This window comes from Agelaius phoeniceus, chromosome 3, assembly GCF_051311805.1.
Source record: "Agelaius phoeniceus isolate bAgePho1 chromosome 3, bAgePho1.hap1, whole genome shotgun sequence".
In the NCBI taxonomy this organism is placed as follows: Eukaryota; Metazoa; Chordata; class Aves; order Passeriformes; family Icteridae; genus Agelaius; species Agelaius phoeniceus.
The window spans coordinates 62,104,119-62,132,105 of record NC_135267.1 but is presented as its reverse complement, the minus strand read 5'-3'; the positions used below and the strand labels follow the sequence as shown (position 1 = coordinate 62,132,105).

Below are 27,987 nucleotides of genomic sequence, written 5' to 3'. Positions count from 1 at the left end.
CAAGTACAGTCTGGAACCAGCATCCCGAAATGGCGATCAACTTCTTTAAGAATTAACCTGTTTTGGCAGAGTAACATAATTTCTAATACTTTTGGGCAAGAAAAGCAGGTTTTCCTGAAACACTTAAGAGAAAGACACAAAACTATGCACTCCACAGCTCAGAGAGAAGAATAGGAACTTTTCTTCCCAGTGATGTTGATTACTAATCAAAGTAGACATATTGTAAGCTTTTTTGCTGTGCATTGCTAATCAAAATAGCAAAGAAAAATAGTGTGTACACATTTTAAAAACCTGCTTATCACACTGACACTACACTTCAGTGCACTTCCACTTTTACAATCCAATTAAAAATACAGAGGTGAAGATAAATGATGGCCCGATTTTTTTAGAAACTGTCAATAAATTTAGCACTCACTAAGTTTAGAAAGTAATGTAGCTTTTTGAGTTACCAAAAAAGCTTGGTGCCTGGCTCTACTGCACGGCTCTGCCTTCACATACAGACCTGCTCTGTGTTCTCCTCAGCATCATGTTCCTACTTCATCACGTGCCTTGAGATAAAAAAGGGATGCTTTACAGAGCTAGTGTGACAGTTCCTAAACCCTGCCTTTCCTCCTTACGTGATGCACTTTTTCTGTTTGTTGAGGGCACAGCTCCTCTTATCCCAGTTTTCTGGGCATGATTTCTGCCCAGCCTGGCAGAGTGTTCCTGCCTACCAGACAGAGCTCAGCTCCCCTGCACTGACCCACTTGGAGAATGCTGTGTGCAGAAGAGGCACTCAAACATACCTGTGGCTTTGCACTCTATGCATGTCTCAAGCATCTTTCTTTAAGAGCCTGAAATACTTCAGTCTACATCAAGTAAACTTATTACCAAGTCTGATTTAACCTTAAGTGGTGTCATCGTTAACATGGCAAGCAGAAGAATGTTAATGACAAGAATCATTTTATTCTCTAGCTCCTCAGTGCTCTGAATAGATCCCAAATCCCCAAATGAGAGCAAAAAACGTATTCTCAGGGAAAAAGTCTTTTTAAGATCTAAAAGCAAACTACAGTATCTTTCTTGTTGCAATAAGAATTCTTTGATCTATTTTCTTCCTTCTGGTTTCCCCTTTTTAAGAAAAAAATAGATTTCAGGGAAAAGAATCTCTACCACCAAATGTCAGTATTAAGCCATAAATCTGATCAGGAACTGTAGGTGCAAAACACCTGATTGGTATTCTGTGTCTTCCACACGAGCAAAAACATTTATATTTCATTAGAAGAAAATGCATGACAGTGGAATTTATGTAACGACTGCGTACAAATAAGCATGCCCAGAAAACAGTTAAAGGGGAGAAAAATACCTGTATGAAATCTAATGGGTAAATTAGGGAATTTTAGTTACAGGAATTCAGTTGCGACTTAGTGTTTGTAGGGAAGCACAAAGAGAACATCAAAATGCCTGATCACATCCCATCTGTTACAACCTCTTACTGGATAACATCTTGACTGCCAAAAAAGCTATTTAAATTTACTACATTGCAGCTACTGATATATATCACTTCTGTGAAGATCTAATACTAAATAAGGACAAGATCTGAGGATAAACCTTACAAGCAGCAGTGTCAGAAAGATCCAAATTTTGCTTAGTGTAACACCTGTACTCTTAAGGCAAGCAGTTTTCAGGGACTCCTTGTGCCTGACTGTGATATGTTTTTAATAGAGCACACAACTGTACAACACTCCTCAAAAGCTGGATGTCAACAACGGAACAAAATAAAGGTAGAACAGAAAGAATGACATAAAAAAGAAAAAAATGAAAAGGTACTAGGAGACGGTAATGGAGAAGGCGGCAACTTCTATTCAACAATTTTGGAGGTGATTACTCCAGGCACTGTCCACATAGATCTGACAGGCACAGAATGCTGCCATGAAACTGCCTCCAGCAATGGAATACATTTTCCAGCACATCACAGCAGCTGCAACGGCATCAATTCTGCTTGCAATCCATGTCCAAAAAGAAAAGTTCTCAGTGGTCCTATTTCAGCATATCTCAAGGACTAATTAAATCCTCATTACTATCTTCTAATTATTCCAGTGCTCTGGGATTTCGCTCCGCAAGTCCCCAGTGGTGCATTAGATGAAAAGGGTTAAATAACCTGTGTTGATTTTGAGACTCCAGATCTATTTCAGACCTTTAGCATATCATCAGCATTATCATGAATATTTAACTATGTACCGCTGTGAAAATTATAAGGGGAAAACAATTAAAGATTTTTTAAAAATTAATTCTGACCCATATACATTTGCACTAATAAATAAGGCTTCTTTAAGTATCCCCATTATGAGAGTGCTTGCTAGAGTAATAATGTGAAGTCATTAACTGTTTTCATTAAATTCAATGGTTTTCAGGAGCTCCCAATTCACTATTTCAATATAAGACTGAAACCTGACATCTACATACCCAACTGCATAGGCATGAAAATACTGTTTAAAAGCAGGTAAGTTTTCTAACTTTTTCAGAATTACATAAGGAACCATTCATTCCTGCAGGGGTAAAAGTGCCTATTTCAACATTATTATGACAGATATTCTCCTAACAGTGCTTGCACAGGTGAATGTTCATATAAGCAGACAGAAATCTCTGTTAGTTTACAAAAGTAAGAATGGGAGTATAAGCTAATGGCCAGGACAGAGGTTTCTTTTTCAGGCTGCAGCTTCAGGAAACTAATTTAGAGGGTCAATTGGGACGTGCTGGGCTTCTATTTGATCCCTAGAAATAACTTCAAACTCGCTGAACACTTCTGGTTACTAAGGATATCCTCAAACTACAGCTTCCAAAATCCAAACAAATAGATACATAGGGAACTCAAGTGGCTGTGTACCTCAAGTATTTGCTGAATGATTATGACAGCTGCCCTTCCTCTGGGGCTGATGCAAAGAAAGTTTATAAAGACCCTTGACTTCAATAAACACAAAATATGGAACCCCTACTTTTGATCATATAAAGAAAAGTCTGGAGGAGGTCTATTAGAAACAGAGAGCAAGATGTGCATCCTCCTTCCTCCCAAAAATGAAGCAAGTTTTGATGACTACCTCAATTAGTCATGATGACACTGTCATTATGGTAGTCCCAAGTCATGGTAATTGTTGGGATTCAGCAGCACCTAAACACACTCTTGCTTCTCCAAGAGACTTCTGACACCAGTCTGTGTCCACAGCTGTCTGACTCCAACAGTTCTTTAACATGTATGGAACTTGACTTCAAGTCCCACTGCTTTCCAAGTCACGTGAGCTAAGAAATAGGTTATGTACATCAAATAAATGCAATTTCTTATTTCTTAGGTAGCCAACATGTGTTGGCAGAACTAAAACCATTTCACTGACTGGGCATCAAACAACAGCGGCCAGTTACCAGTTGTGGGACAAGAACAGAAGTGCCTAGAACAACAGGCTACATTTACATGGAGCAGGTCCAAAAGTTCTGCAGCTTGAGCAGTACATGAAAAATCTAAAAATTATTTTTTAGAAGTAAGCATTTTAATGCTTATTACAAAAAGTATTAAATAAGCTATACAAAAAGAAACCTGAGTAGCACAAAAAAATCCAATCCCCCAAGAAACTCTTATTACTATATATATGCAGTACATTACTACTCCCCTACTATCACACACAGAATGTACATGTAAAATGTGGTCATTGCTTCAGGCTGCATTGTGAGACAAGGGATGTAGAGTCTTAGGTAGGCAAACATAAAAATCCCAGAAGGGTGCAGAGTAACCATGGAATGATAAAATATAATCAAACACTTTAACAATAAAATAAGTAAGTGTAAACTTAATGATTCAAGGTAGTGGTTTAGCATCCTGAAGTGCTACAGCTCGGACTCCACCCATTGGTCAATCTTCATGATAGCTGGTAAATAACATTTTTTCCAAGTATTGAGAGCAGAGGATTCTGATCAAGCAATGATTAGTAGTCTTTTGTTCATCCATTCTCTCTCTAAACAAGGAAAGAAATGCTACACAAAGTGTGAAAACAAACATTACCTTATCCTATGGAGTGTCTCGGGGGTTTTTGTTTTCATTTTCCTTTAACTTTTTTTCTCTTTTTTTGGAGAAAGTGTATCAGTAAGCCAAGAGTTTAAATTACTGTAACAGATGCCCAAGGATCAGGTGTCCTTAGCAGCAACGATTTTCTGCTCAGGTTTTTATCAGTAAATGACAAGCACCTTCCCTTTGAGTCCCCATCATTCCCCCTCCTTCCTTTCTTCAAGTTCTGTGGAAACCAGTTCAAGCAAGCAAAGGAATCAACTAATGTAACAGCCTTTTTAAAAGGTGAAGTTTTCCATTTCAAAGGAGCCTCTAATCAATGACAGGGCACAAAAGGGAATGCACGCATGTTTATGCTCATACAGCACAGACTTTAGAGAAGCTTTGGGGAACATGTTCTGCAAAATCAATATGACCTAGCTAGTTACAAAGTTTGAATCTCCTGCATGAAACAAATGGACTTCTTGTACAAGCTGGGTCACAAGGATCATGCATATTACACCAGATTTTGCATGTAAAGTGTTCAAAACCTGCATGTTCTCTAGGAACATAACCACAATTCTCACTGTGTAGACAAAAAACAAACTAAATCAATCTGTAATTTTCACTTCTCTCACTGTTACTTACTTGTTTGACTTTCCAGTTATGGCAGCTGTGTTCTGCTTTACTTCTGAATACCTGTCTGCCTCTCCTGATCATACATTGAACCCCAGTTTTGTTCTACAGCAGAAACAGAGGGGTTTGACCTTTCCAGTTCCGTCAGACCTGCCTAACTTGTCCCCCAAAGCCAGGTGAGGAACACACTCTGCAGAAATAATTATTACTGGGCACTATAACATTTTATGCCGAGACCCAGTTGTGCCAGGAAATGCACACATCTTTCTGAGATGTTTGGGTCTTCAAAGCCTTCATCTGATCCATTCCTGCTGCTTCGTGACATTTCTATCCCACAAAGCATCAGGTCTTTGCATTATGTACTGAGGGCATTCTTTTTTCACCAAACACGTATGTTATTTTGAATTTTTTTAATGGGAAAATATGTCCCTGCACTAACAAGTGAGTATAAAGAATGACTGAAAAGGAAACAGAACAAATCAGCATGGAATCCTGTATTTCATGTTCTCATTAATCAGCATTCCTGGAGGAGGGGGCATTCAACACAGAAAAATAGCAAAAATTAAGACTCTCTGCTCTTCTTTGTGAGTCCTCTTCGCTCCTCCTGGATGCTATCCCAGAAATTTGTCATTCTGTGAGTTCAACTTGTTTCACTGTGAGAAAACTTCTAGTATTTATGGTATCCCCATATGGTGCTACTTGGGATATTTCTGGAAGCAAGACATTTTAGGAGGGGCATTTCATAAATAACTCCATGTTTATCACAGTTATCATGTGTCTGTTTTGCAAGCCTGTCACTGGCACATGTTAACCACTGCATGGACAGGATGCCCGGTTTACAGCAGTTGATCGCACGTATGGCCACGCAACAAAGCTGTGACAACTGTATTCCATCAGCTAGGGAAAAAGGAGGTGAAAGGAAAAAGGGCTTAACATTTATAAAAGGCAAATTTAACTTAAAAATGCTCTGCTTATTTTTGTGAGCACATGGTAGGGAGCACCCTTTTAGAACAGTGCTCTTGCCTGCAAGGTTTTCCATGGCAAGATTTCCAAATGATTGAACCATTTGACCTAAATATTTGATTTCCCTTTATATTTAAAGATATTTTATCCTAGAACTGGCTAGAGGACTACTGTGTCCATGTAAAGATATTAGAGATGACAATTTTGAGGACAGTAGCAAAACTGCTCCTAGTTAGCACTCTTTCTCTACATCTTAATTACAAGATAGAAAATGAAGAGCTGTATTCTTCAGGACATGACTCAAGTATTTACAGAAACTGCCTTTATACTCTGGGCATTCACTGTATTTTGAGAAAACCTTATTTTCAATTATAGTTTGGTAAAACCTGCTATTCAGTTGCTCTTTACCCGGAGACAGAAACCCCCCAAGCTTTTTACAATGAAGACTGTCATTATTTTCCCTGGGAAAAGAAAAGAAATTCCAGGAAATCTCACTGCTAACGTGCAACTTAAAATGAAGGCTGCATTTGGCACCAACTGAAAAAGCCCCAACACCTAACAAACCTCGGTCCTGTGGCATTGGTGACTGGCTCAAGGCAGGGTGGGAGCTGGATTCTGACTGGCTGCCAGGAGGCTGCGGTGGCATCTGACTGCCTGTAACACACAGAGAAAAAAGGGAAAACACACTTGCTTTTAGCATTTCTGTGCACAAAACCAAGCATTGCTGCATTTTTCAACCACTCAACATCAAAGAAAGTACCAGCTGTATAAGGTAAAGACAGAGCTCAACAGGTCTAGCTGTTTTTCATACATTTTTCTTTTTTTTTTCCTTTTATTTTTTGAAACCCATGGAGGAAACATGCACAAACACATTTAGCAACAGGCATGGCGAAATGTTCAATTTCGCACTGAGCGAGTTCCCAACCTCACCAACATGATCCAATTTATAGCTGCAAATCTCCTGACACATATTTCTGTTAGGGAGTTTAACAAAATTCAAGTCTGCTGAACAATAGGGCTCATCCTGCCTAGTTTAAACTGGCCTCCAGCCAGGCAGACATGGACTGCTGCCAACAATATTACCAATGAAAAATTCGGTCAATACAAAAATGACTAACAACAACAGTTTAAAAAGTATTTAAATGAATCAGTGGTTTTAATATTGTTTGAATGTCCATGTAGAATATGGGAATAAAGAATAACATGTAGGCACGCATGGTGAAAGTGAATGTTTGAAAGAGATCAGACAGCAAAGGGGTATCTTATTATTAAAATAAAAACAAGGGGAAGTTATTTATTAAAATAACTAACCAGAACAGACACATTCATTTTTATGTCCTTGTTCTTGCTGTCTACCCACCCAAACAAGCAGAACACTCCCAGTGCTGCCTGTGAGGCTCAGAACACAAAACGTTCCCTTTCAGTGTTAATGGATAATAAGGCAGATGCTTACTGCACTGATGCAAGTCACTCCTCTGGGTCACCATTCAACACCGTGTCAAGTACAGAGGTCCATCTTACCACCCTCCCATTACCACCCTCCCAATGCCCCAGGAGCCTCAAGCTGAAGCTGCCTCAACCTGCCTCAGCCCGAGCAGGAGGAAGAATGAGACCTGGACATCCCCTAGGACTCCTCTTTGCTCTTGGTCTTACACATGCCTGCTCGTGAGAGCCCAAGTGGCTTGAAGACCACCTCAGGTTAGGCAGCAAATATATACTTTAAGCATTTAGACACTTGCAGTGACGAGCACAGTATAAATAGCAGCAGACAGATTTATACCCCTCATCCTCAGAAACTGTTCAGATTGTTTTCCATTTGAAAGAAATGGAAAGAATAAAAACACAGGCAATAGATTTGTGCCTGCTGAGACTCATTTCCTCCTGCTCAGCAGCTGCCCCTCTGCAGTGGCAGGAGCAGGAATCCTGCGGATGGTGCTGGCACTGGGAGCCGGGCTGACAGCGGGGCAGCAGGGGCTGCCCTTTAGAGCAACCAAGGGCCCCAGCTTGGACATAAATGCAGGAAAGCAAACGTGTCTGCTCTGCCCCATCCACTTCCCATCCCAAAGACACCGGCTCTCAGCAGCAACTCTGAAGAAGGGGCCAGATTGATACAGAACAAAGAGAAAATCTGTGAAATGGGGAGTGTAACCACTGCCTAGCTATTCAGATGAGGTGCTTTTGCACTAAAAACATGACAGTCAACACTACCGAGAGCAGCTGTGACAAGTGTCTCAGAGATGCAAATGCTCGACCAGAGGCAGAATTGTTCCTCCAAAAGACCAAACATGCCACTCAGCACCCAAGGCTTTGGGTTCCACAGCCCATTCACGAACTCTGAGGCATATGACAATAATAATGACAAATTCCAGCTTATGTTTTGATGTCACTCAAGAGCAGGCTGTGGAGATGGTAAGTGCCTGCATTATAATGAAAGCTTTCGGCTTGACAGGAAGGATTCAGTGACTCAAGACTGTAAACAAACAGCATTTCCATGTTAACACAGGGCACTGCCACTTCCACTGTGTATGCCCCAGGCACCGCTATCAGAGAGAGCACTTCAAGTTGATGTGAACCATCTAAGATTTCTACAAACACTTAAAAAAAAAAGTAATAAAAAGCAGGAGTGGTTCTGACTGCACTACATAGCTCTCAGAGGATCCTCCTTTAGGTAGATGCTTGGCTTTGAGAGAAGCTATAGTGCAGAGAATATCTATGATAGGCAACATATTTTGCATATTATAGATGATGTCTGTTTTTTTCACCCTGATACTAACATCAGTTATCTGGCTGAAGCCTTATCCCACACAGGCAAATGTTCAATCACTGACCAGTAAAGTCAAATTGTAGAACAGTACCTGTAGAACTTTTATGAAGAAATCGATTTCATCCACATCCTCAGTCAATACAGACTCTGGAGTTTTGCAGATTCACTGGAATTGTCAGTCTCTGCAAACATTTATGCTATTTTTTTAGGTGTACTTCTGGTTTTTTCCCTTATTAAACAAACTGTCAAGCAAAGCTTTTGTTTCACAAAGAAAAACGTTTCATAAACATGACCAACTCTGTGTAAGTAACAAATTTCCAAGAGAAGTATCCACTACACTGATTATCAGTGGGTGCTACAGATTATCCAGGTGCTGGACATGAAGGTACTGCATCAGAGTGTTTTCAATCAAACTGCCATTTTATTCTTAGAAGTGATGTGAAAGGTAAAAAGAGGTTAAGCACCCAAATACCTTTGAAGACTTGAACTGAACTCTTAATTTGGGTATCTAACACCTATTGATTGGGAGCTGATGACAGGACTTTAAAACCTTTGAAGATCCTGTCTGCCATGCTTCTTAAGTTTCTTTGTCATGAAAAGAAATGACCTTAAAGATTTTCTGTTTCTTTCCTTTAAATGATAGTAATCCTTTTCTCTTTCAACCAGTATTGCTGTTGTGTTTCTTGGAAGACACTTTAAATAACACATGAACAGACTTTTCTATTTTATTAGGGAAGGAAAACTTCTACGAAAGAAAAACAACTTTTTTTTTTTTAAATTTTTAACATAACTTCTACAGCTATCCAAAAATCCAGTATTTTTTTTTCCACTGACAGACTACTGCCTCCTTTGACCCAGTGATACACAGAAGAAAGTTTAAACAGGGATGACCTTTTCCCATCTTTTGTATACCACTGTTGCCACATTGGTGACATACTCCACCTACCAAAATTTATGCAAAGTGAATACTACAGACGTTTCACAATATTACTGTTATGCAAAACCAAAGAAAATGCAATAACGTCTGTTAAAAGGATATAAGCTGCCATGCTAGTTCTTTCCCCTATACTTAACAGACGAGCAAAATGCTATACAAATTTATATAGCTATCTAGTAAAATTAGTTGTTAAAACTACTGAAACCAGCAGTCTACCTAATAGAGTATCTGCTTTTTAAAATAAGAAAAAGTCATCTGAAGAGGTAAGGGAATTTAAAAATGCGTAATACTGTATTTGTAAGCGGGTCTTCTATTTTTTAAATTATGTCAAATGCTTTTAAATTTTTTCACTTTGAAAATCTTCACTTCAAATGAAGTCACGAGAGAATGTGCACTATGTTTGGCGAAGATGGACTGAGAAAAGTACTAAACAGAGACTGCATTATGGCTACAGACTTGGAGTTAAACTGTAAAAAGTAAATTCCTTAGGGTCAACATAGCAAGCAAGAGCAGACCTTTGATATTCGGCTGAGGAGGAGTCCTTACAGTCCACATCAACAATGTTTTGAAAGATGCTGAGGGCTCTCTGCTCCCATCACTGTAATGATACTGGAGGATGCTCAGCTGTGATGCCCTGTAGCAGCTGGACAATACCTCACAGAATTATGCCTGAACAGTTGAGTCGAGAAAACACTTTGGTGATAACAGGTTCCCTCTGGAAAATAACCAGTTAAGGGGGGAAGGAGGGGTATAAGCACAGGAATTTTAAGATGCATGAGGAACTGGAGGGTGGGGGACTGATCACAGCCTGTGCTGAAAATGGAACACTAGGCTGAAGGAAAGGCAGAAGTTACAGATCTTGTGGGTTGTCTTTGGGACAATTTCCAATCTAATTTAGGAATTGAGAGCTGTGACTGGATTAATGACACTGATTGATCACAAAGTAGGTAGTATTAGTCAATACAAAGGATGATCAAAGTACTACCTAAGAAACCCTTGTGATCACCTTTTGGCTTGGAGTATTAAAAATGCAAACGTTTATATACATGGATCAGAACCGGGCCTTTTATAACTGAAGAGCTGTAGGTTATCAGGCAGATACAGGAGGAAAAAAGGAAGGAAAAATCTGACCATATCTGTTGACCTAAAATGGTTATAGCCTACAAACAACTACACCTAACTATGTCATGTGGTACTCAAAGAAACAAATTGATCACTAGCATAAATTAGGAGGATTGTTTACAGTAGAGGTAAGACAGCACAACATCACTGCTGATGTGTCACTGGTGGGCCTTCATGGAGACAAACCCAGAAAGCCTAATACAAACTGGAATGGAAACCAGCTACCAGCATGAAATGACAGGAGGCTGAAAGTGTGAGTATTATTTACTATGACAAAAACTAGAGCTGGAATTTTGTGACTTCTTTCTAAGAATATATTTGAGGCTAAATATCAGGGAGGAAAAAGAGCATGATGATGTTTAGGAGGATAATCAAACCATTACTGGAACTTGAAACAACTTTGTTTTAGGAATAATGAGGTCCTGAAAATCTAGTGATTAGGATGAAATCTGATCAAATAATAGGATAATCATCACACAGTCAATGTTACAATAAAGGCTCACAGACCAGAAGAGACATTCCGGGTCTCGGATCCCTACATCAGAAATGAAAGAACATAAATAGGCTTCTATATGGGAGTGTTTCAAATGAACTTTTCAGGAAATTGGAAGTGAGGTGCAAATGACCTCAAAGGAAAGAAATTTTTCTATGGGTAGCATAAAGGGAAACTGGTCATGTGTTTTGTGTTATCTCTTTCATCTTTCATCTATGACCCTTTAAGAATAAAGAATTATTTTATTCCTTAATTTATGCATTGTAGCCAAGCTTCCTGTTGTATCAACACTATTTTTTAAATTACTTGTTCATTCCAGTAAAAAGCAAGGGTTGTTTGCATATTCTCTCAAATTAAGACATGCAAAATATGAAAACCTTCCTTCTATCTATGCAGTAATCTGAGTGCAGATGTTTTAAAAGGCCTGGGATATGAGGACCCTTTCAGATACAGCAGCTGTGGCTGTGCTGGGGATATGTGGAGTCAAACACACTCAAACCAAGCCTTTTGGCTCTGCTCAGCACCACACTACAGCTGATAACCCCATACAATGCTGGTAATCCACTGCAGCCTGCTTACCAAGACAATTTCCACAATTTCCCTGTGTCAGGAACTTGGGACTAAACCCAGAACCCTCCTGCCTTGGAATGCTTTAGGTGGCTGGCTGAGAGGCTCACTGAGGCAGGACTGCAGGAAGCTGATTTGTTCCATTGCAGCAACAGCAAGCTTCTGTACAAGCTTCTAAACAAGGAGCTTATCAACTTATGCCAGATTTGGGGATGTTCCTATATCATAAAGTGTTATCAAGACTGTTGTCAGGCCCAGCCCTGATTTTCCAAATTACCTCTTAAAACAAATGTATCGTGCTTCAAAGACACATGATTCCCTAACATATGTCAGTGACTATCACAATCTGTGTAAAATCAACGAGAAGCAAAACCCCCCACTTTGCTTCTCATAAAAGTGTAAAATTCTCAGACTACCAACACTTGAAAGTTACACTCTCACGTGCTTTTTCCTATCTATGTTACATTCACCATATCAAGAATGGGTTGTGGGTGAGTTTCAAAGAAATTACTGTAACTTAAGTGCTAAATTGCTCTCAAGTCTCCATTAAAAATGCAACAATGAGCAAAGGGGCCTAGAGAACCCTAGCTCTGATTTTTCTCCATACAAATGCAAAAGCATAAACATCTTAATTTCATGAGTAGAAGCTACTTGTTTGACATGATATAACATTTAATTCAAAGCAAAGTTGACACTGACAGGATGAGGTAGCTACTCAATATTTTGTTTCATCCTCATTACTCAGTATGTAGTCCCAACGTATTACTTATGGAACACCATCCAAATGTCACCCTTACTCATTATATTATATATAATATTATATATAGAATATTTCATTATATATAGAATATTTCATTATATATAGAATTTCATTATATTCATTATTCTATATTATATATAGAATAATTCATTATATTATGGACTTCAAAAAAAAAAAAAAAAAGAATTAAGTAGCTGAAATTGGGGTCTGTCAAATTAGACATCCAAGATTTATTCCCAGATTGTGGAACCTCTGAGTAAGGTATAAAGACTGTAACAAATACTCAGGAGTATGTATGAAGTGAAATAATTGTTAGTACTGCCTGAACTGACAATGGTCTTGGTGGCAAGGGGCAGGAAAGAAAATATATTGCCCTCCAAGGCCAAAGCTCTTTTTGCTCTGGACGGGAAGGGAGAGCAGCAGCAGACACTGTCAAGCAGGTCTGTTCCATCCATGCCCCATCCAGAAGTCACCTCTGTGTTTGGACCAAAGTGAAGCACTTTCTCCTGAGATTTTGGAAATAAGACCAAAGCAAGCTGTCAATTAGAATCTTCAGAAGCATGCGGCTCACCCAAATACTGAGTGGCTTTCCAGTAGGTCACAGCAAGCCCCTGTCTGCCTGACAACAAATTCCAAAATTCTGCTGCAAACCAGGAAGGCAGTAGAGCTCCTCAATATTAAGGATGCATCATTTAATTACTTGTGTAAGTGAAGGCATAAGTCAATCTAAATCTAAGAATCTGCTTCTCTATCTTCAGTAACACCTACCCCAAACCTGTAATTTCACTTTGCAGTTATGAGAAGTTTCATTTGGGGGAATCAAATTCTTTCTGCTTTCACCTCTGCCTAACTCTGCATCCATTTAATGCATTATTTCCATTAAGCTTGGGAGAGTTTCCAGCCAAGGATATTTCTGCTGGAGGCCAGTCCAGAATGGTGCAGCCCAGGATAGCAACCAGCTAAAGCTTTTCTAATCCCCACATTCACAAACGGTGGCTCACAGTGGCTGGCATGCAGGAGCTGAATAGAGCAGGCAAGCTCATATTTCTCTCACCAGGCCAAATTAATAAAAACAAAACCTGATTTCTCCTTCTCATTTTCCTATTCTTCCTGTTCCCCAATATTTTTCCTCTTTCAAACAATTTTTTTTTTTGTTTGAGAAGCCTAATGTTTGGCTGCCTTCTGAAGAAATGGGCACAGTGACAGATGAAAGGCCGTATTCATCGCCTAATTCAGAATAGGGAAAAACCGACTGCTGTGCATTTAAGATTCTAACAACCTTGCAATTTTGTAGAGCCGTTTTCCCCAACCCATTCTTTTGAAGAAATCTGCTTTTATTCTGTTAATAACTAACCACAGTTGCAGCAGCATGGATCCGATTAGCAGTTCTTACGCTACAAAGGGGGTTGGGGGGAGGCTGTGAACAGGGTTGCCAATTTGTCCACCTGGCTCCCCAGAAGAAAGATTAGATGAGGTGCTTGCTCCTTTCTTCCCCACTCGCTCGCTGCTCTGCACTAGACAGACCTCTTCAAAGCTCAGCCACTGATTTAATTTCTTTTTTTTTCCCCTCTAAAGTCTCCTTTAACCACCCCTCCACATGTTTTGCACTCTGCTGCTGCGTCCCTCCAAAGGGATGGCGTGAATTGGGATGAGAGGGGTTGGGAGAGGCTGCGGCCACAGCTTGCCAGCACTTTCTCTCACGCCTCTACAGGGCCTCTGAATTGCTTTTCGATTTTGAAAATTGTATTCCCTTAAATTTTTTTTAAAAGTGCCTATGTTCTTTAGAGAGTGATTCAGACCTGGTAGGCATACTGTGTTTTTTCACTCTGTCCTTTTAATCCTTCCATAAAAATGGTAGTTTTGCTTGCATTTGAACTGAAGTAGAAGATTATAAAGAGTTGTATGGATTTAGTAATCTGTAATTACTTAGGACACATCACTACATGTTTGTAGTAATTACGTGTAATGCAAAAAGCATATACTTCAGCTAGAGGAAAACAATTCTCAAATTTTCTATAAAATGTCAATTAAACTGAATATAAAACTGCAATTGATGCAAGTGCTAAATATCTAAAAGCTCCTGACAAAGGAGAGGGTAGTATTTCTTTTTTGGCTCATTTCTTCCTTCCAGAAATGAAACCTACCCTGCCACACACCTGAAACTTAAAACCTCAGAATTCTATTTAGGGATTTAAACCAAGTTCCAAAAGGAAGAATTTTTCATTATCAGTGCTCATTCTCTAGACTATATTTATAACTAGGAGGAGATTTTTTCTCTAAGCTGCTCCTTATTGTGTCACCTGCATTCAAGAGCCTGAGAAGCACAACAGATGTAGCAGACATACATTTCTAAAATTTGCCACCTAATAAAAATCTTAACTCCTAACTTTAACATTGCCAAATTTTAACCAAACAACAGATCAATTGTTTATAATATCTGTAGTGTAAAAACATGCAAGATACAAAACAAAGGGTGAATGCAATGTGAAAATGCTGCTTCTTATCCATATTTCTTTTCCCTTGATCCAGGTAAGTTTAAGAATTTCTCAGAATCAGGCAGCATTAACTTGGAAGACCATCAGCGATGGAGTTTGAGTTCTCCCTGCTCCTCCCAGCTCTCTCAAGTCTAGCAAGCAGGGAAATTGGATCAGCTCTACGTGGCAATGAACTATTTACCTACTCCTGCCTGCTACTCCTCATGCTAGATCACTGTCTCTGATTAAAGAGCATTTTAGTAGCAAAATGTATGTGCTCTCACTAATACTACCCTCAAAAGGAACAAACCCTCAGCTAATCTAGTTTTTCTTATTGTGTTATATGGCATATTACACAGCCCTGGTCTCAGCAATTCTCAGGGATGAGGGAGAAAAGGGCAAGTTGAATGCATAAAGGATAAAAGCACCTTGAGGCAAACCTGCTTCCAAAACCCATTTGGTGGGTCTGATCTCCCTAGAAGACAAGATCTATCATGCCATATTTCATCTTGCCCGACAACGATAAGCTCCAAAGACCGGTGCGGAAGCGAAGCAATTCTTCATGTATTTTTAATCAACCGAGAACTTTCATCTGGCGAGCTCCCTCCGCAAGGTCACACGCACCACGTGCGGCCACGTGCCTCTCATGCAGTTTGCAAACACCAACTCCTATGTCAGCTTCTGTTTGGAAGGGGGAGTATTAACATTAGCAACTCCTGGTTATATCATTTATAAACATGCAGATGTGGATTATTAAAGATTAATGCATTTTGGGATTGGTGTCGGCATTCCGTTTGTCTCACGCCGAAACCAATTCTGTTCTTCATTAGTCAACGACAACCCACATCACCCTGTTGTGGAAGAGAAATCAAAGGTGCAAGCGTGAATTGAGAATAAGTGATGAAACTGATTACTAAGAAACTTAACGGCTGTAATCAATCAACACATCACAATAATTTGAGTCCACTGTTATCTGAAAATGGGGAAAAGCTTGCCGACTGAGTGAATTGTTCTTTTGTGTTTGCTTTCTAAAAACCCACTTTGCAATTTGACTTCCGTATCTACCTACAGAGCGATGCTGTCAAAAGGCTGTTCAAATCTTTCAAGTCGCAGTTCCAGCCGCATGAATTTTGTCTCTAAGGAGGAGAAAGGATATCTCGTTTTTCATTAATTTTTTAAAAAATTATTATCTGGAGGTAGTGAAAATGTTCTTCTTTTGAGACACAGAATTAATTCAAGCCATATTTGCAATTGCACAGACTCCTTCTTCGAAGGAGGGACACACCACGTATCTGTCTAGTCAAGTCTGACACTAACTATGAAGCATGAAGGCCACTTTAAATATCTCACGGCAGTGATACATAGTCCACTGAAAAAGTGAAAACTGCAGCAGCCTATCCCATCACAGAAACCAAATACCTTATGACATTTATTCTCTATTTTATCTAGGTATAACAACCATCTGTCAACAACAAAAACACACTGATGGAGATGTGAGAGACTTTTCCCATTTGCTCATTAATCACTGCTTAGTATTGCAAGGGACAAGGGAGTGAGAGACAACCTTTTAATTTATGATAAAACACAAATTAATGCCCTATATGCCAACACCAATAAAGAGAGACAATCTATGTTTGTGTAGCCAAATAATGACAGAGTAAAAACCCCCAAACATACAAAACCAAACACACACCACTTTAAATTTCTTGACAAAAACATAAGTGGGTTGACAAAAAAAAGTTACAAAGAAATGCATAGGTTAATGATCAAATGTAAACACTAGCTGTCCAAGGATGGCCTTAGGACATGCAGCTGAAACTAACAACAAACATACCTGTCAAATCTTGGCCGCTGTGGTTAAGTATATTTGAATTTTGTTACGGGAAGCAGAGCACATGCATAATTATACAAATATGTTAATTGGATTTCAACAGCCTTCATACTCTAGATGGATTTGTACCAGCAGGGTGCTACCAGTGACTCACAGAGCTACAAGAAGTGGCCTGTGTACATGTGCTGCCACAGTGTCCACAGCAGCAGATGCCCCGCCATGGGGGCTGCTCAGCCATTGCCAGGATGGTGGAAGCAGGCCTGGCAGGAATCAGCAAAGGGGACAAACCAGATACGGGGCAGAGCACAGATATGGGGATGTGAACACCACTGATCTGGCCATCTGGGGGAGGGTGCTGGACAACTCTCAGCACCCGATCCTTCAGGGTGTTCAGTCTATAGGGCAGAAATGTTTGGCACTGGCTTAAGATAGCAATTAAACACTAAAACTGCAATGTGACTGAGAAATGTAAGCACTGACCCACCAGATATTAAGCAAGTGAAACCACTTAAAACTAAACCCCATAAGCTACCCATAAAAAATAACCACCCAGGGCATGCTTTTTTGGGGGGATTTACTGTTTTTCTATCTGATACTTAACTTTGGGCCAATAAAAAACAGCAGGTTGATGCCTGTGGAAAATGAAACCCTCTGTCATCATGAAAACTGAACAGGAGGAACTTGAACAGCGTGTCTCTGTCTCTTTTCATCTCCTGCACCTGTTCTGGAAAGACCACCTCTGCTGAGAAGGACACCTCCCTGATCTCTGGCAATGTTGCAAGTATGATAGGAGTTTTTATAGTGCCTTTTGCAGCATAGTGTCTCCTCACAAAACCTGATTGAGACTATTTAGTTATTTCATGAAGCCTTGAGACAACAGATTATTCATCAGTTGTGACCTGGGCTGAATTCTAATAGGTATCCCAGGCTGGATGCTCCCTGTGCTAGAAGCAATGCCTTGAGCTAGAGCGCTTTACAATTTGCTTATTTTTTCATCCTTTGAAAAGACAGAAACACTCTAAATGTTGTACAAACCATTCAAAAGAAAGGCTTTTAAACTACTACTATGTGAAACATTCACATATTTCATTTATAAGCATACTAGATTTGCAAAACTGCTGATTAGATGTTTTATGCACTAGAAGTGATTAAGAACATAGCTACGTCAATGGCATTTTGTGTTTTGGCTTTTTTCTGGTCTGGATGCCAATGAACAGCATGCATCTTCCTTGCAACAAGCTGTTGCAAGATTTTTGCCTCCGGAGAAGCCAAGGGAGAAACATTGATAGATGTGTTAAAATAATCTTTCCAGACAGGGGGATCATATCCATTTTACAAGGATAAAATCCCCTCTTGTTTTGCAATTACTTTAGGGTATTTGAAACTTCAACAAAAAGCATAGTATTACAAATTAATAGATTCATACATTTGTTTGGGTTGGAAGGGATCTTAAAGTTTGTCTGGTTCCAACCCTCCTCCCCCCTGTCATGGGCAGGGACACCTTCCACTAGACCAGGTTGCTCAAAGCCTCATCCAACCTGGCCTGGAACACTTCTAGGGATGGGGCATTGACAGATTCTCTGGGCAACCTGTTCCAGTGCCTCACTACTCTTACAGTGAAGAACTTCTTCCCAATATCTAATATTAACCTCCTTTCAGTTCAAAGCCATTCCCCCTGGACCTGTTACTCATGTCCTTTTAAACAGTTCCTCTCCAGCCTTCCTGTAAGCCACCTGTAAGTGCTGGAAGGCTGCCTGCCATAAGGTCTCCCTGGAGCCTTCTCTTCTTCAAAAAAAAAAAAAAAAACAACAAAAAACCTCAGTTCTCTCAAGCTGTCTCCCAGAAGAGGTGCTCCAGCTCTCTCACCACCTTCATGGTCCTTCCCTGGATCTGCTCCAACTTAGGTTCTGCTTGTGTTGGGGACCCCAAAGCTGGATGCAGAACTTCAGGTGGGGTCTCACTAGAGCAGAGCAGAGGAGCAGAATCCCCTCCCTCACCCTGCTGGCCACACTGGTTTTGATGCAAAAGGTTGCCTCTCTGGGCTGCAAGCGCACATTGCAGAGTCTTGCTGAGCTTCTCCTCCACAAACACCCCCAAGTCCTTCTCCTCAGGGCTGCTCTCAATCCAGTCTCTGCCCAGTCTGTATCTCTAGGGATTGCCCTGACCCAGGTGCTGACCTTGCACTTGGCCTTACTGAACTTCATGAGGCTCACACAGTCCCACCTCTGAAGCCTGCCCAGGTCCCTCTGGATGCCATCCCCTCCCTGTGTGTGTCAGCTGCACTGCACAGCTTCTTTGTGTCATCAGCAAACTCGCTGCGGGTGCACTCAATGCCACTGTCCATGTCACCCACTAAGACATTAACCAGTGTCACTTTCATATGGCAGTCTTCTCTCCCTCAAAAATATTTAAAAGAGGTCCATGCCATATAATATACAAAACAGTGGTGGTTCACAGGGTAAGTATGTAGAATAGCTCAATCCCAAGGAAAATATTTTCCCAAATTCTTTTCAAAAACAAGATCTACAGTAAAACTATTGTTTTACTATAGTACCTTCTGGAAACTGGTTCAACAGGTAGGCTTCTCTTTTATAAGTCATAAAAGAAATCATCACTCCTATTCAGATTCTTGCAGTACAATGTCCCTTTGGACTATGATAGACTGCTCTTCATGTTTCTCTTCTCGCAGCATTTTAGTCACACACACTGACTAACAAGCACACCAAGACAAGATTTCCTGTTACTGTTCCATCTGGGTATCCCATTTTCCTCTTGCTCCTCTTTTTTGCCTGGAGTGCTGGCTGTAATGCTGATGGATCCTGGAATTCAAGCCAGCTAGGTGTGAAAGACCTCCACGTCTGCAGAGAGTAGAGTTCAGCACTGAATGGATTACATCCATTGATTCACATAATTATCACAATTAAAATTTTGGGTATTTTTGATCAGAGGAGGATACTGACTGGTTAGCAAAAATTAAGAAGCCCAGCAATAACACTCCTAAACCAGAGTATCCACAAATAGATCTCTTTCCGAAAATTGTAAATTCATCTATATCCAAGTTCCTCAGTGAAAGGAGACAACAATTTTAATAAAAACAACAATGTAGTTGAAGCTTAACAGAGTGAAAATAAACTTGTTTCTTCAGAAAGTACATGGAATGTCTTAAAAGCACAAGTCAAAATACTGATCTATGTAAGTGAAGTCAAAATACCAATCCATGTGAAAAAAAATCATGTATTTCTAAAGGCAGCATTTGCTACTCATTATTAGCATGGCATACCCTTCTCTTCTATAGAGATAAAAATTCCTGCAGGGGTTTAAAAATAATAGAGTCTATTAACTTGTACAAAATCTGCTTGTCCATCATGGGTTAAGGGATTCCTGGCCTATCAGCAATCTTTCACAGAACTCTTAATATTAAAAAAAATTTGCTGCTTACACCGCAAGGGAGAAAGAGCTGACAAAAGCCTTTGGCCAGTGAGATCAAAATTGGGGATGGGGGGAGAAAGGGGAGCTTAGCTTATTTACATTTTTGCTTTGTTAGTAAACTTGAAATTGTTAGAGCAGGAGGGAAAGGAAAAAAAAAAAAAAGAAAAAAGCGAAATTAACAGCCACTAAATCTTCTGGCAACAGCAGTGCATTTTGATATATGCTGTGTCAGCTTCCACTAATGGTTTAGGGTTGAATAAGGCACAGTTCAAGAACCAAAGCAGTGTGGGGCATCACATCTCATTCTTTGGAAGAATATGTACCCTAATTATAAAGATGGCTACAAAATAAAGAGATCAGGATTTCTGGAAAAACAGAATAATGATCTACTTAATAGGAAATCTTAATGTCATTTTGAATCAGTAGAAATCATAGATAAGTAGGATTTCAGCCCTGTAATGAACACACATCTGAACAAGAAGTCTTCTGATTTTGAGAGAAAACTACCTTTCTGAAAAAAATCCATCCAAGTTGCTTTTTCTGCCCTTAGGAGTTAATCTCCCTGGTCTATTCTGGTAATGTGAATGGAAACAAAGGCTGTATATGCATGTGCCACTTACCACACAAAATATCCATCCAGTATTTCAGAGAGCACAGGAAGGAAATGCCCACTGAGCTAGGGACGTGCCAATGTCAGTGCTGCCTGTGCCAGGCTGTTCCTGTGAAATTTGTGGCGTGCAGCAGAAAGCAATGCAGGGTGGCAGGATTGCAGAGGGGTGCAGAGACAGCTTAAACAGGCAGTGGAAGAGAATCAGCCATTTGGGAGGTTTAATAGGGGGCTGTTTGTCTGCCCTTTTGATGTTAAATTAGTTTTCAATTTTGTTGCAAGGAAGGAGCCATTGGAAAAAGGATGCTTCTCTTCCAGTAAACCCTGGGAAAGCAACACCTTTATTTTAACGGTCTTCCCACCAAGAACCCCCTGCAACATTTTGGCTTTCCCTAGCTATAGCTATCAGCAACACAACAGCTGCTCATTTTACAATGACTTGCTGGAGAGAGAATGATTGAAAGAGCCAATCTATGTCACATTGAGAAACTGTGGCACAACATCGCAGGAGGTAATAGGAGAGGAATGAGGTCAGAACAAACAAGGGTAGGGTGAGAACGGAGAAGAAAATAGCAGAGAACAAAATTACTAAAGGCAAGGTGCTGTACTACACAATCTATGTTTAAAAACGTCTACAACCTGACTGCTGCAAACAGCCACAGAAATGCAAACAAGCTCTGTGATACTTTTTCTTAGGGTCTCATGAATGCAGCTGATGATAAAAGCTACCATAGTCCTTGTAATGAAGAACAATGGTGTGAACACACTTGGTGAAAGCACAGTCTAATTCATATGGCTTGAAAGCCCCAGCACCCAGCAGCATTCCTCTATCACAGGGCTTTAAATAGCAGCCTTACTTCTTTTTTTGCAGCTCGAGAAACAGCGGCAGCAGCAGCAGCAGCAGCAGCAGCGATGGTACTGCAGCTGCCCAGCTGCCCTCTGGAGAGCGCTGCCTTAGCTCATGTCTGGGAGTTCACCTTTAGCAAGAGCTGCAGAGACCAGAAGCTTGTCTATGACAGGGAAACAGGGCAGGGTGATTTTGATTTAGCACCATTCATCTTTCATCGTTCCTGAGAAAGAATTGCTTTTGTGTTACTGCAGCAGACCAGAAAACCACCGTGCAAAATGGTGGCACAGTTTGTATGTAGAGACAATGCTTTTCACTAGGTGAGTTATAAAATGTACTTTTGGGGCTCATCTGAAACGATAAAGTGACTCTGATTCTGACCCTGACCTCTGAGCCCATATACCTTCTATTTTTACCCCATGGGGATTAGGTGGTTTCATAAAAGTTATTACTTGCCCCTACACAGTTACGCTCATCCTTACATATCATGGCTACAATAAAGCTATTTTCAGCGTCACAACATTTTTTCCCTATTCAGCAACCAAGCTGCTAAAATGCCAATCTATTTACTCACCTGAATCTGACTGTGGCAAAATGTTACCTTTCCAGCCAGGTGAACTATCTGGCTTCACTTAACAACAGAGATGGATTTCTACACCAAAAAATGGGAACCACCTTGGAAATACAAAGCTACCACACTGCATATAATGCTGTCCCCACTATTCCTGCTCTACCTGAGCATATGCTGCCAGTCAGAATGGCTGTAGAGGTATGAAATAACTGCAGGACATGCACAGCATCAGGGCTCAACATGCTCAGGCCACATTTAGTACTAAACGTTCCTGTGTGCACTGAACTTACTTCCCCCTCTGCTTATCTAGTTTAACCTCTGCAGACAAACAGGCAGGAACATTTTACACAGATACCTTTGTATCAAATACCAAAACACATTCTACTCTCTGAATTTTAACCAGCATTCGGTTTACAACAACACTCAAATCACCTAACAAAAAGGCACTTCTGCTTTTGTTTCTTTTAACTGAGGTCCATGTTTATTATTTTGTAGTTTTGTCAGCAACTGATGTTATCCCCAGGGTAATGTCAGCACTCTCCTACTCCTAGGAATTCCCCTAGTATTCAAAATGTCAGAAGATAATAAAAAAACTTGAGCAGCAGAAAGAGAATAAACTCACCTGAAATACTAAATACAAATTGCTGCCTGACCCTCTAGAATAAGTAACATGCCAGATGGGTGGGGATAAGGTAAGAACTGAAATTAATGTATGCCATTTTTTTCTTCTGGGTATCTTAACAGATTTCCACAAATTTCTGAATATACATGACTGTGTGTCATACTCTAAATTGCACAAGAGAGCGAGTGGCAATCCTGCCACTGGTATTCCAATTACTACTGATGGGGCTGAATCCCAAGTAACTTGCTAATTTTTGCAAATATTAAGAAATATCTCATACAATATTCTGTATTCATGTCCAAAATCACATTGCCACAATACAGAGTTGGAAAGTTTCTGCCTCATCCTGCAGGTCTGTAACCACCATTCAAGCTCAACAGCCAAACCCAACAAAAATACACAGTTAGAACAAAAGAAGGACTGTAAATAATCAAGAGAAGTATGTGACAAATGATACACAAACCAAATACAAAAACTACAATTAAGCATTCACACTGGTTGGTGATAAAGACATTTATCGAACCTATGTGGAGTCAAGTTCAGAAGTTTGAGCATTCTGAAGGCTTGGTAGCTGAAGTTTAGATTGAATTTACTTTTGCTTTAAGTATGCATTTTTTTCAGGAAAAGGCCCTGAAAATGCAGGATTCTCAGAAAATAAGTTAGTTTGGAATATGGGAGTATTTATTTATATATTTACTAAACCTACCAATTGGTATAATTTTGTTTGTTAGAACAAACTTACCTGGAATACTCGCTGGAGAAATGGGACCAGATCTTGACTGGTTGCTTCCAACAGGTGAGCCTACAGGGGAAGGCGATGGGCCCCCAGGGATGCCAGAGAGATGTGGAGAAGCATGAGGGGAAAATGGAGACTGTGCAGGGTTGCTTTGCTCCCCTTGGCTGCTCGTGGAGCCTGATGCGCTAACAGCTGAGCTGAGGGTTGCTTCAGTTCCAGTCGGCAAGTCGTCAATGGATCCAGATAAATCCTGAGCAAAAAGGAGAAATGACCATAAGTGCTTGCATGAATAGTCAGGCCACAGGACTCAAGAGATGGCATGGCAATAGATTCATTTGTTTACTTATTGCAGCAGATAACTGAGAGGTTGTCTTTAACATTTAACACGTAGTTAAATGATGGCAGAAAACAAGGACGGTATGCACAATTCTCTGCTTAATCTCTAATTCTTTTGAGAAAAAGAGCAAGCAAGGGCAACAAATGAATTGGAACTAAATTCATTCAGCATTGAATTTAACCTTTTCCATCTGGATTAAGCTTTCAAAATTAATCCCACAAATTCTGCCTGAGCATACCAAAACTAATGAAAATGATACATCAGTTTCACTTTCACACAGTATTTAATTTTGGGGTTTGCTACCATTACAATCACAGCTTATACACTTCACTCTAAACCCCTACAATGAGAGAAGAGTGTAAAATACACAGCTCTGTAACACTCCCTTGCAGGTCCTTCGCCTTGCAACAAGGAGTGAGAAGAGGCCCTGCCTTCAGCAGCAGCACTGGATCCGCTGGCCACCAAGGAACAAGGAGCAATACAAGAATTGTATTCTGCTGCTTCTCCGTTTCCACCAAAGACCAATGTACAGCTCACAGGTTCTCTTCAATTTCATCTGAATACACTGCTAAACAGTTACTCCATTTCAGTTCATAACTGCTGCATTTTCAATGAGAAATCTCCTCTGTAGGTCACAGCACATTTGAATTCTAACTATGAACTGCTGGACATACTCCCTCAAGCTGTAACACAGGAGTTATACTGGTCTTTGAATCTGTGGGAGTCTTTAGGGGTTTTAAATAATTTTAAGATCAGATATGAAAAACCAAGAATGCTGTGACAAAGCAAGCATGTGCTCCCCAACTGTCAGAAAAAAATGTTAATTCTTAAGTATCACAGAAAAACCTCATACAAACCAAAAGGTGCCAATATTGCTATGCTTCTGTAGCCATTGGCAGGTCATGAGGAACATCTTACTATGTTGCTATTTCTATTAGCATATAAAGCTCAAAAAAGTGGCACGGATCTACCTCACATATAGATCAGGTAATGAAATGATCCCTGAGACTTGAAATAACTGGCATGACACGGTGCATTACTTTGACTCATCCTGATTTCATTTGTTTGGCTCATATAAGTGATTGCAGCACAGACAGCATGACCCCTTGTCCAAATAGCACAAAAAGAACCGGGCTCTGCCTGAGCAAAGAGCTCAGGAAGTGAAGCCTTAGTGCTGCCTAATTTTCATAACAAAAATGAAATTTTTTAGAAGTCACAGAACATGGACAGAACTTAGGTGGTGTGAGTTAGAACTCTGCCCAATGATGGCTACCTCCATTACAAGAGAGACTCACAGCCAGGTTCCCCTAACAGACAGGACATGGTCAGTCCTCCAAGGCACAGGAAGAGGAGGAGTAACAATTTAAGCACTGCTAACACCCACTAGAGGCCTTAGAATGATACCTGTTATTCCTCCTTGTCCAATGCTACCTGTTATTCCTCCTTGTGCGTAAGGGCAGGGAATACCAACCACCAGACTCAGCTCTCTGCAGGGCATCTTGCAGGCCCTGTTTCCAAGGAGTTCCCACAAATACTTCAAGAACAACTCTATCCACAGTTAAATTTTGCTTTTTCTGACAAGCATGAAATTGTACATGTATGCCATTAGGCACATGAAAAGCAAAAATTAAGGCCAAAACTTCAGTCTATGTGTAGATGCTGCATTCACTCAAGAGCAGACTTCCAAATCCATACAAATGGAAATTTAATTATGAAGTGGGCAATAAACTATTTTCATTGGGGTTTTTTGGAACTATCAACTGCAGAAAATGTAAACAAGAAATAACAGTGCTTGGTACTGCATAGAGCAACAGTAGATATTTTTCACAGTAGAATGTATTTGGCAAACAGGTAAGCAATTACTGCTTTTCCATACATAATATGGTATTTTTCTAAATGGAATCAAATCGCTGCTGTTGTCATGTGTAACAAATGCTGCAGGAAGTGCTGATAAAACAAATGCTGCTGAAAAGCATATAATAAACTTCTGAAAACTGAATGCTGCAGAATAGAGCCTATTCTAAAGGAATATAAATTCTGTCTAAAAAACAGATAGGCACACAACTGACAGAAGATATAGAAAGCACACAGGTTTATGTTTAGAATAACAAAGGTTTTAAAAGGGTGTGTAGAGTAAAGCTTTCATTTGTGTTGGCAAACCAAAGTACTTGAAAAAAACAAATTTGCCAGGATAATGGAAAAGCCATGAAAAAATTAGCACAGTCCTTGATGAAATTATCTGCTGTTCACAGGCTAAGGCAAAACTTCAGGATGGAACTGAAGTTCACTTTTCCTGTCAGGTCACAGAGATTTCTCCAACCTTCCACAAAAGCAGAACAACTGGTGAGTCCCAGGCATCTTCCTGAGTGCCTGCTTTCCAGGAACTTCTTCACTCACCTGATGAAACTCCTTCACCAAGGTGGAAAAGGAAGAGAAAACCTGCATGACACCAGCCTATTTAAATTGCCAAGCCATGCCACCACCCTGAAGCAGTGCAGGCAGAGGGAGCAGCCTGGCAGGCACAGCACACCCACAGGGCTTTGCGCTCCCCAGGTGGGATTTTCTCCCAGGAATGGAGAACTTTACAATCAATGTATCTGCTCAAGATGCAATAATAATGTTCACTCATCAGGCACATGAAGAAAACGGAGAAAGGGGTTGATCTCAGAATGGCACAGAAGATTGTTACCTATCTAGAAGTCTGGGCTGTGCAACACAATCTCCTACATTGTCTTCAAGTGGGCTAAAATAAGAAATATCAGCTGTTCTGTACAGAGTGGTTTAGGTTTTTTAATTTGTATGGGGGGATATGGGTTGTGTGTTTTGATTTTGTTGTTTTTCTTTTCTGTTAACATACACTTCGAGGCCTTTCTTAGTTTTCTAATGTGGAAAGCCTGAGCAGGCAAGCAACTGGGAAACTTGCAGCATACAGAGGCTTTAGAATCACCTCTCTTAAATAAAGAAGCTAATTGGGAAATTAAAGAGAAGGAGAAGAAAGACTTTATGTGAAGCACCTGGACAGAAAGGAGAACAGAAAGCTCATTTCTGCTCTATTATCAGCATTTTAATGCTTTCTTTTGCCTCCTTTTAACAGAACAGTAGTGAAGTTGTGCAAGTTTCACATCACAAACATTTATTTATATATAAACCAGTATACACATACACATTGTGTATGTCAATTACATGGATACACTTGCAATTACTTAGCATATCTACGTGTAAAGCTATTAGGAAGCCTGCTAATAGGAGAAATTCACAGAGGTTTAAGCATACAGCCTAGTTAACAAAGAAGCTCTGTAACTAATACTCCTCTAGAGGACAATTTAGTCAGCAGGGCACCAAGTCTATTCTTCTTTTATAAGTAGTATCAGATCTATGATGCCTGTAAAGAACAGAGAGACCTTACTTACTGCATCTCATTCAAACCAAGGCACCTTCAAGCTACAGTGCTTCCATTTATCTTGTTGGAAAGTTGGCAGGTTAGGTAATTGCTGGGATTCTTTTAAGGGCCTGAAGTCCCCATACCCTAAGGCATGCCTTAAATTTTGCCTCTTTTCAGAGGCTTTTTCTGGAAAGCACTCATTTCTTCTAGTTAAATCTAGCAAGTTTAAAATTACCAGTAGTCTTGTGTTTCTTGTAGAGCAATCTTATTATTCCTATCTATGGTATTGTTACGACTATATTTTCAAATCTGACATAAAATCTTAGAAAAAATGAAAGACAAAATATTTTCTTTCTCCCTCCCATCATAAATCTGTATTACAATTCTGTATTGCCTATGTTACCTTTATATCCTGTATTATCCTAGACATCCTAACCAGCTTTCAAAGTTCGTTTCTACATAATACCTTGCTTACAAACTGAAATGTCCCCATGCAGGATTGATCTCTTTAAGCAAAGTGTTTATCTTCAACTATCTTCAGTTCTAGCCTCACCTTCCACCTATGCACGACCTTTTTTCTTGTCCATCTGACAAGAACAAGAGCTGAGCAAGGGGTAGAAGGAAGCAAACTATTTATCCAGAGACAGGAAACACAAAGCTACAAAGAGACCACAGGAATAAAAACCCCTACAAACACCCATATATAATATAATAACATTAATTACTCGAGGAACACACCTAGGTCAAATAAACAGCAGTAGGGAGACTACAGTAGCTCAGCAATACCATCACAATTTTACACACCAACTGTGACAGGACTACAGCATTCACTGCAGAACAAAAATTTACACTGCAAATACTTTGTGCAGTTGCAAGCTTTGCTTAGCAATGTCTCAGCAG

General features: G+C 40.0%; 1 protein-coding gene across 5 annotated transcripts in view; it reads right to left on the bottom strand.

The window, feature by feature from the left end:
• Positions 1 to 27,987, bottom strand: part of ARID1B (AT-rich interaction domain 1B) — a 325,125-nt gene that overhangs the window by 75,296 nt on the left and 221,842 nt on the right. For all 5 annotated transcript variants that reach the window (XM_077175420.1, XM_077175417.1, XM_077175418.1 and 2 more), the window contains 2 exons: positions 23,375 to 23,618; positions 6,173 to 6,262 (listed from right to left, as the gene is read on the bottom strand). In XM_077175420.1, the coding sequence (XP_077031535.1) occupies positions 6,173 to 6,262; positions 23,375 to 23,618 (334 nt within the window). The remainder of the gene's footprint in view (positions 1 to 6,172; positions 6,263 to 23,374; positions 23,619 to 27,987) is intronic.